The sequence below is a fragment of the Bubalus kerabau genome, chromosome X, assembly GCF_029407905.1.
Source record: "Bubalus kerabau isolate K-KA32 ecotype Philippines breed swamp buffalo chromosome X, PCC_UOA_SB_1v2, whole genome shotgun sequence".
Taxonomy (NCBI): Eukaryota; Metazoa; Chordata; class Mammalia; order Artiodactyla; family Bovidae; genus Bubalus; species Bubalus kerabau.
In genome coordinates, this window is record NC_073647.1 from 132,122,685 (window position 1) to 132,132,885 (window position 10,201).

Genomic DNA, 10,201 nt, shown 5'->3' on the forward strand with positions numbered 1-10,201 from the left:
ACAAGGGCATTCTTTTTTTATCACCTAGGACAAATTTTGAAGTGCTGAGAAAAACACTGAAATAAAAGATACAGGGTGGGGACTTTCCTGGTGGTCCAGTGGCTAGCACCCCAGGCGCCCGATGCAGGGGGCCCAGGTTCGATCCCGTCAGGGAAGTAAATCCCATGTGCCGCAAATAAGATTCAGCACAGCCAAATAAATAAATAAACAAATAGTAAATAAATAAGGAAAAGGAAATGAAATGTCAAAAGTACTTGTTTAAAAAAAAAGACAAGGGTGTGTCTCAGGGTGGGGAGAGAAGAATAGTATGAGTGCTCAAGTTAGTTTAGGGCAGGAGTCTAGTCCCAGCTCTGTCAATTACCAGCCTTAAGTATTTCGGCACAAAACCAAACTCTAACTCTATAAGCCTCAGGCTCTCCACTGTGAAGTGAGTTTGATAAGCTCTGTCTGGTAGGATTGGTGGAATATATGTATTTATGGAAAGCATTGGGCACGACGCCTGTATCTATTGAGACATTAGGGGCAATAGTAGTTATTACTATGATTATCTTGACCTCAGATGTTACATCAGCTGGGTTGTGTTTTTTTTTTTCTTTTGGCATCTAAGAGATGTCAGGGACTATGCAGTGTTCTAACTGATAAAAAATAAAAAAAGATCCAACCTCCCCAATCAGCCAAACTTCTGCTTAGCAATGAAACCAAAGTAATATGTTCTCGCCACCCCCTCTTTACCTTGCTTCTCTCTTGTTCTTTCTGATTTAGAGAGTAACTCAGCCTCTTCCAAAAAATGACAGCTTCTCTGAGTAACTATAACTGCATGGGCAGAGGCATGCACTGCTTTTTTTTTTTTTTTTTTGACTAAACATTGCCAGTACAAGCATGAAGTTTTCTTAGGAGCAGATGCTCAATTAATGTTTGTGTAAAAGAACCACATATAAATCATTTGCTATAATTTATATTCTCAAACATTCTTGAAAAATATAATCCGATCAAAGTATATATCTTTTACATTTATATAAAGGGAAACTAAACAGAGAGTAAGTAAAGCAAACCAAAAATTGACAAACTTTCAGCTGTTTTTCTATGCATCTATGTTCTGAGCCTTAGTGTGGTGTCTTGCACATTTCTATGGATATTCTTATCCTAAAGTGTAGTTATTCTCAGCTTGGATCACAAAAGTGATTTGAGGATTTCCAATATGTATTTCAAAGAACAAAACTCTTAATCCTAAATCTGACAAACAGCAAACAGCATGAGACCCATGTAATTCAAATACTTCTATCATTAACCTAAAATAAACTTTGTTGTAAAAAGTAACAATTGAAAATTGAGGAATAAAAAGTCAACAAGTTATTGATGTATATTAGGAACACAGGTTGACAGGCTTTTCCAACCACAAAGCGAAGAATGGGCTTCAGACCACACTAGGGGCCAGATGAGCGGCTGGATGTGGCCCTGGAGTGGGCACTGGTTGAGGCAGAAGTGCCAGCCCTGGCTGCAGCAGAAGTGCCATCCCTGGCCGAGGCAGAAGGGCCAGCACTGGCCAAGGCAGACATGACAGCCCTGGCTGCAGCAGAAGCGATGGGTCTGGCCAAGGCAGAAGGGCCAGCCCTGGCCGAGGCCGAAGGGCCAGCCCTGGCCAAGGCTGAAGGGCCAGCACTGGTCAAGGCAGACATGTCAGCCCTGGCTGAGGCTGAAGTGCCAGCCCTGGCTGCAGCAGAAGTGCCAGGTCTGGCCGAGGCAGAAGGGCCAGCGCTGGCTGAGGCAGAAGGGCCGGTCCCGGTTGCAGCTCTGGCTCCGGAGCTCTCTGCCTCCTCTCTCAAAGCCTCCTCATAATGCGGCAGTAAGGCGTCAGGGACCAAATTGTTGACCTTGGTCAAAAATTGCAGGACTTTCGTCTTGCTGTTTTCTGTGAGCGCTTTAGGACCCCACAGGAACTCATAGCGAGGGGGATTGCTGCCAGGCACCTGGTTGTATTCCAGGTACTCTTCCTTTACCAGATCTTCTGTGATGAGCTTCCTGGTGTCTCCAAAGATGAAGTGCATTCTTCCATCATAGATGCCCAGAATATTCAGGAACTTCCAGACCTCCTCCTCAGAGGTGCGATGGCCATTCAGGTAGATGACACCCAGCAGAGGCATCAGAAGACCATTCTTCGGCAGCCCCCAGTCACCTCTCATAGACTCACTGTCGCTGAGATCTAGGTTGCTCACCAGGGTATAGCAGTGACTGTTGGGCCTGACTTCCTTCAGCACCATGCCAAACACCATCTCCATCTGCTCAGAGGCCCTGCTGAGGATCTCAGGGTATTGCGCCTTGTACCTTCTGTGGATAACCTTCACCATTTCTGACCTCTTAATTAGCTCCCTCATCTTATACTTAAACAGCATGTACTGCACCAAATTCTCTGACTCCATGGTCAGAAGATCTGTGTGAGAGCTCTCAGCAGCAGCTGAGGCCTGGGAGGAATTTTCACCTCCCTGAACTTGGCCCTCGGCACCTGCACCAGATCTCGAGCGTGCTGTGCCACCTACTCCAGATCTCGAGCGTGCTGCGCCACCGGCACCAGATCTTTTGCGTATAGCACCTGCAGCAGCACTGGTGCTGCCTTGGGCTCCCGGAGGCCCCTTGGAGGTGCCAGCAGCAGACGAGCTTGAGGGCGCACTCTCTGAATCAGGAGGGGAGGAGGAGGTGGTCTCTTCTCCCCTAGATGTGGAAGCCTGATCATGAAGACCGTGGGTCTCAGCCTGGGCCTGGCGACGTTTATCACGAGCACGGCGCTTACTCTTCTGCCCACGAGGCATGACAGCTGTGGTCAGGGACCGCAGGCAGGGGTCTGGGCCAAGAGACAGGAGATTGGGGCACCTGGAGGATGGAAAATGAGGTGACATGAGCACCTTAAAACTGGGAGATTCTACCTTGGCTTAATCAAAGGCCGCCTCTGCAGGTGTCCTTGAGGACACTGCCCTAGGAACCCACAAGGCTCCTGTTTTCCTGCTCAGCCTGTCCCCTGAGAATCCCAGAGGAAGAACAGAGGCTTTACTATTCTTCTGCGTCCCCTCAGCCCTGCTTTGGATTTACTGAGGTGACACCATGTGCTGACAGTGGGGTCTTCTCAGCTCATCTTCAGTATTATCACATCAAGTCCTGGCTCTGATGCAGACACTTCAGACCTCCACGTGAAGGGATGCCTCAGTGCACCTCCCTCCCAGGGGATACCCAGTTCTGAGAGCTCAGTAGGGTCTCTTCTACCCTGAGTTCACTGGGATCATCATTCCTTGGGTCCAAGGGTCCTTACCTTGGCTCCTTAAAACGTTGGGCACTATTCTCCATTTGCTAACTGGTGGCTGCACCTTCAGACAAGACATTTCCCCTCCCTTAGACTTAGTATAAAACAGTAAAGCAGATGTTCAACCTCACAGCCCATCTCTGAGATTTCCTGGGCTGAAATCCAAGGGTTGGGACGCATGCTCTAAGTCCTCACTCAGGTTCCTTAACTGGGCGCCTGGCAGAGAACCTCCCCTTTCTCCTGAACTGATACCTGTCTGATAGTAAAAGCCAATCACCCTGTGTCCCCACAGGAGGAAGTGAGGATGACCTCATCTTCCCAAACACGGTCTCCTAAGAATGGAAGCTGTTGCAGGCAGGTTGACCTCCCTGTGGTCCCATCCAAGATCCCAATTCAAAGTTAATTTTTTTTTTTTGCTTCTCTTTTCTTCTATATGTCTTTTTTAAAACAAATTTATTTATTTTTAATGGAAGGATAATATCTTTACAATACTGTGTTATTTTCTGCCCGACATCAACATGAATCAGCCATAGGTATACTGTATGTCTCCTCCCTCTCCAAACTCTCTCCCCCCTCCACCCCATCCCACCCCTCTTAAGCTGTTAGGGCACTGGCTTTGAGCTCCCTGAGTCATAAAACTAATTCCCAGTGGTTATTTATTTTACATATGGTAATTTGTACATTTCCAATGTAACTCTCTCAATCTGTCCCTCCCTCTACTTCCCCCACTGTTTACACCAGTGTGTTCTCTATGCCTGCATACCCAGGCTGTCCTGCAAAGAGGTTCATCAGTGCCATCTTTCTGGATTCCAAATATATGCATTAATATATGATATTGGCTTTCCTCTTTCTGACTTAATTCACTCTGCATAAAAAACTAGAAATAAAACTACCACATGAGCCAACAGTATCATTACGGAGGCTATATCCTGAGGAAACTAACTGAAAAAGACACTTGTACTCAAATGTTCACTGCAGCACTATTTACAATAGCCAGGACATAGAAGTATCCAAGGTCTACATTTGACACATGACAGGGTCTAAGAGCTCTCCCTCTGTTCACCACTGCCTTAGCTGACCACTCCTTAGCCCACAGTGGGGACTGACATGTATTCTTGAGGTCTGCCAGGGATGACGACAGGGAGGATTTGGTCCGAATGATGTGGTGTGGAACATATCCACAGCCCCCGAGGTTCTCACCATGACCCCTGGCAAATCTGAAACCCTCCCTTAATAACCTAAGGCTACCACTTTGACCTGGTTGCTCATTTCCCTGAGATGTCCCGGGAAGTGTCATGTCAAAACGCCCTATTCTCCCAGGCCTGAAAACAGGGCTGGCACTTTACGTGGCCCCGTTTCTTAAGGAAGTGGCCGCCATACTTACTCAGCGTCACAACCATGAATCATGTTGCAGACTAGCTCCCTTTGTTGAACTGGTTTTATTCTGTTAGAGCAAGGTTCTCACTTCACCAAAACCACCTCCAGTGGACACCAGGGGGCACCACAGTTGGCCAACTTACCCGAGGCCTCCTAGAGCCCAGTATAGGGGAGTCGCTCAGTGTGGCCCCCTTGCAGTGTCGAACTCTGCTCCTCAGTCCTCAGGGCCGTTATCTAGGTCCTAGACCACCTCCGGGGGTAGAATCTGGGCCTACCCCCACAAACCAACGCCTTAGCCTGAGACACTCTAGACCACATTCGGCCGATAGCTCTGAGGGGCCCACAAGAGCCATATCACAGGGGTGGGATGTGGATGGGTCACTTTTATTACTGGGAGGGTTGGGAAAGTCCCTTCAGCTACATTCAGGTCCTCACCTTGGTTCCGGACAAGTTCTGGACACTAAGTCTCCGCCAAACGGTTGCTGCAGCTACCGCTCGAGCTCCTCGCCTTCGAAGCGGAAATGGAGGGGATCTGCACAGGGTCCTGCGTGACGTCTTCCGGGGTCGACGGCAAGGGTGGCGTGCTACGGGAGCCCCAGTAGCTCAATATTCATCCGTCCCTGGATTCTCTCTCAGCGTCCTCCGTGTGTGGTTTATCAGAGCCCCGAACGCCTCCATCTATGAACCCAAGTCCTACAGCCCCCAAACAAAGCCCTTGCCTTCCGAAGTCCCTGCTACTGCTGCTGCTAAGTCGCTTCAGTCATGTCCGACTCTGTGCGACCCCATAGATGGCAGCCCTCCAGGCTCCCCTGTCCCTGGGATTCTCCAGGCAAGAACACTGGAGTGGGTTGCCATTTCCTTCTCCAACCCAAGTCCCTAGTGGAAGGAATTGGAGCACTGCTCTGGGGAGATCCTCTCATTAGCACTGATCGTCCTCACCTTAAGTCCAGTTATGGTCAAGATGACACCCCTCTGCAGATCTGGGGCCCTATCCTGCGAGAGAAGGCCTTGCCCTCCCTGAGTTCACACAGGTGGAATGTGGGGACCACTTAGAAGTAGCTGTTCTGGGTCTCTCAGAGCTAAGAATTTACAGAATGCTGTTTGGCTCCCTCTCCAGGGGTCCCCGCTAACACTCAGCATTGTCATCTGAGGTCCTGCTTGGGCTCAGGTTCGTCCACCCACGAAACTAGGCTGATCCTATTAGACAGAGGCCTCACCTCACTGAGAATTTCCAGACTGAAATCAACCTGACATCTGTGCCCTGAGCTTCCTGGGGAGCACAGCGACAGAGATTTTCCAGGGCCTCCTTCGATGCAGTGTGTGCTACTGTGAGTGCACTTTCACGTCCTCACATTGACACGGGACGAACCCTGTAACTCCACTCTCTGCTTTGTGAAGCTACTTGTCTTAATCAAGGTCCTAGTCTCCTTGAGAATTCCAAGTTGGAAGTCAGGGTGACCCTCATGTGATCGTAGTCCATAAGGGCCTCTGAAAACAGGCAGCAGGGATGCAACTCGAGTCCTTCTGATTCCTCTTGCTCAGCATCCTCACTACATCGACCAGAGCCTGAGACTGCTCCTTCTACTGCTTTAAGATGGCTGTTTGGGTGACCACTATAATCAGGAGTCACTGTCTCCACAGTCCTCTTTCATGGAGTTCTGATATCAGCTTCTGTTGCTTGATTAAAGGCTTCCTGGAAATGCATATTCCTACAAACACTTGAGCAGTTACCCTCTAGCAAATCTTGGAGAAAACGGGTCTAAGTTCCAAAAGTGATGTAAGATTAGGAAAATGCAGCAGAAATCAAGGAAGTCAGGACAGATGTTATGCTGTCAGAGAAAAAGAGCTGATATATTCCTTCTCTTCAGCCAGATTTTGGTTGTGTGCTTAGTTGCTCAGTCATGTCCTACTCTTTGCAACCCCATGGACTGTAGCCTGCCAGGCTCCTCTGTCCATGGGGATTCTCCAGGCAAGAATCCTGGAGTGAGTTGCTCTCCTCCAGCGGATGTACCAAACCCAGGAATCAAACCCAGGACTCCCACATTGCAGGTGGATTCTTTACTTTCTGAGCCACCAGATTTAGGGTGGTTCTAAAGTCTTTACTTTCAGGACCCTCCTGTTGGTCCAGTGGTTATGACTCTGTACTCCCAGTGAAGGGGGCCCAGGTTCGATCCCTGGTCAGGTAATTGGATCCCACATACCAGAACGAAGAGTTCATGTGCCACAACTAAAACTTTCACATGCCACAACTAAAGAGCCTGCATGTGGCAACAAAGATCCCGAGTGTCACAGCTAAGACTCAGAGCAGCCAAAAATAAATAAAAATAAATATTTTTAATTAAAAAAATTAAGTATTTACTTTCTACATAGAAGCATGGCACCTGATAATCTTGTAAGCCCTTGATAACTTGAGGGTGTCTGAATTTGCACATGCAGATAATCATAGGGCTAGTGAGCATTATCTCTTTCTCTCCTTTATCTCTCTTAATTATTTTGGTTATGTGCTATGTGGCAATATTGATGGTAGGAGAGTTTGGGGCAGAGTGGATACATGTCTATGTATGGGTGAGTCCCTTCACTGTTCATCTGAAACTGTCACAATATTGTTAACCGGCTGTCCCCAAGCAAAAAATAAACGTTCAAATTACAAAAAACAAAACTGTGCTTCCAGTGTAAGGGGTATGAGTTCAAACCCTGGTTGTGGAATTAGGATCCCATGTTTCAAGGGGCAGTCCTAAGATGGCAGAGGAATAGGATGGGGAGACCACTTTCTCCCCCACAAATTCATTGAAAGAACATTTGAATGCTGAGAAAATTCCACAAAACAACTTCTCAACGCGGGCAGAGGACATCAGGAACCTACAAAGGCAGTTTATTGTCTTCAAAAGGAGGTAGGACAAAATATAAAAGATAAACATAGAAATAAAAGAGGTAGGGATGGAAATCCATCCCAGGAAGGGAGTCTTAAAAAAAGAGAGTAGTTTCCGAACACCAGGAAAGACTCTCACTGGCGGGTCTGTGGTGAGCCTAGGAATCTTAGAGGGCAATATAATTGGGAGGAAGAAAAATAAATACATACATAAATAATTAAAACCCACAGATTACATGCCTAACGGCAACTCCCAGTGGAGCAGCAGCCTAGACACTCACGTCTGCCACCGGCAAGGCGGGGGAGGGCGGGGGGTGGGCTTGACAGGGAGGCGCAGGCTGCATTGCTTAGGGTAAGGACCCCGTGTCTGAATGCCCCGAGGGCAATCTGAGGGAACTAAATTGAGATAGCAACCCAGACTCTGCGATAGCTATCCTGTGAAGAGCTAATACCTGGTGATTTTCTTAATGGCATCTGGGAACACATCTGTTGCCTGTTGATTTCGCAAAAGCTGCTTCTCCTATTATTTTGATATTTTAAGTCAAACCTCTTTCTAAATTTGTCAGGCCATCCTTTGCTGCCATTAAATTCTCCAGCTTTAGATCCTTCACCCCCACCTTTTGCTTTAGGTTGTCATAATGACTTTGATTTTTCTTCAATCATATTAGAGTCTATAGGTACGCCTTGCTTGTAGCAATCCTGCACCCACATACAAGCTATATTTTGAACACAAGATAAAAATGTAGTTCACAAAAAGCACAAGATTTTCACACCTGCTGGTGTAGCTGCAGTGTTGGCTTCTTAAATTTCCTGTTCTTTTTCTTACAGTGGTCCTTATGCTGGATTCATTCATCTTGAAATGGTGGCAACCACGACTGCAGACCCAAACTGTGGTACACAACAAGCAATTCAACTTTTTTGCATAATATCGTGACTTCTCTCTGCTTCTTTAAAGCACTTCCAGCACCACTAGGGGCACTTCATATGAGTCCTATCATTTTATTCAAGGTTTACAATGTATCATAGTAAACAGAATGAGAACTACCTGAAAACCATTGGTGATCAGTTTTTTGAGATCACAATTTACTACTGAAACTGCTCATCAGGGACGAATAGTGCTATTCATGGTCCATAAGTGTGTGTGTGTGTCTGTGTGTGCACATAACTTTTGATAAATTTCATCTTTTCATATTTGTGTATATTTTATGGTTCAGTTCAGTTCAGTCACTCAGTCGTGTCTGACGTTTGCGACCCCATGAATCGCAGCACACCAGGCCTCCCTGTCCATCACAGAACTCCCAGAGTTCACTCAGACTCATGTCCATCGAGTCAGTGATGCCATTCCAGCCATCTCATCCTCTGTCCTCCGCTTCTCCTCCTGCCCCCAATCCCTCCCAGCATCAGAGTCTTTTCCAATGAGTCAACTCTTTGCATGAGGTGGCCAAAGTACTAGAGTTTCAGCTTCAGCATCATTCCTTCCAAAGAAATCCCAGGGCTGATCTCCTTCAGAATGGACTGGTTGGATCTCCTTGCAGTCCAAGGGACTCTAAGAGTCTTCTCCAACACCACAGTTCAAAAGCATCAATTCTTCGGCGCTCAGCCTTCTTCACAGTCCAACTCTCACATCCATACATGACCACAGGAAAAACTATAGCGTTGACTAGATGGACCTTTGTTGACAAAGTAATGTCTCTGCTTTTGAATATGCTATCTAAGTTGGTCATAACTTTCCTTCCAAGGAGTAAGCGTCTTTTAATTTCATGGCTGCAGTCACCATCTGCAGTGATTTTGGAGCCCAAAAAAATAAAGTCTGACACTGTTTCCACTGTTTCCCCATCTATTTCCCATGAAGTGATAAAATAGACTAGCATCTACATAAATTTTATGCATCCATGACAGCTTTTTCTTAATCTTTTTATATTTCTAGGCTATGTGAGTCACCTGTTTTTTCAAGTCATCTCAAATCTCTGAATAGTTTTCCAATGTATTTATTGAAAAAAATTCATCTATATGTGGACCTGCACAGTTCAAATTTGTGTGGTTCAAGGGTCAACTACATACAAAGAAGTGGCAATGCTGAGTCGTACGATAGTTACAGTTGTGATTTTCTGAGGAACCTCCACGCTTCTTTTCCATAGTGGCTGTGCCAATTTATATTCCCAGCAACTGTGTGCAAAGGTTCCCTTTTCTCAACACCCTTGCCAAAACGTGTTATCACTTGGCTTTTTGATAATAGCTCTCCCAACAGGTATGAGGTGATCTCTTACTGTGGTGTGGATTATCATCTCTCTGGTGGTTAGTGATGCTGAGCTCCTTTTCATATAGCTGTTGGCCATTTGTATGTCTTCTTTGGAAAATATTTAGGTTCTTTGCTCCTTTTTTAGTTATTTTCAATTAATTAGTCTGTTATTGAGTTGTCTGAGTTCCTTTTATATTAATTTATCAGATATATGGCTTGCAAACTTTTTCTCCTATTCCACCTTTTCATTTAGTTGATTGTTTCCATTGCTATACAGAATCTTTTTAATTTGATGTAGTGCCATTTATTTTTGTTTTTCTTGCCTGTGTTTCTTTTTTTTTTTTTTAATTTTATTTTATTTTTAAACTTTACATAACTGTATTAGATTTGCCAAATATCAAAATGAATCCGCCACAGGTATACATGT

General features: G+C 46.0%; 1 protein-coding gene across 1 annotated transcript; it reads right to left on the reverse strand.

Annotated features, from left to right (window-relative positions):
* Window positions 1–939: 939 nt before the first annotated feature.
* Window positions 940–2,842, reverse strand: LOC129639095 (melanoma-associated antigen B2-like). The gene has a single exon (XM_055563982.1). It carries the CDS (start codon window positions 2,802–2,804, stop codon window positions 1,425–1,427), a length of 1,380 nt encoding a protein of 459 aa, XP_055419957.1. The 5' UTR covers window positions 2,805–2,842; the 3' UTR covers window positions 940–1,424.
* Between the last annotated feature and the right edge of the window lie 7,359 nt (window positions 2,843–10,201).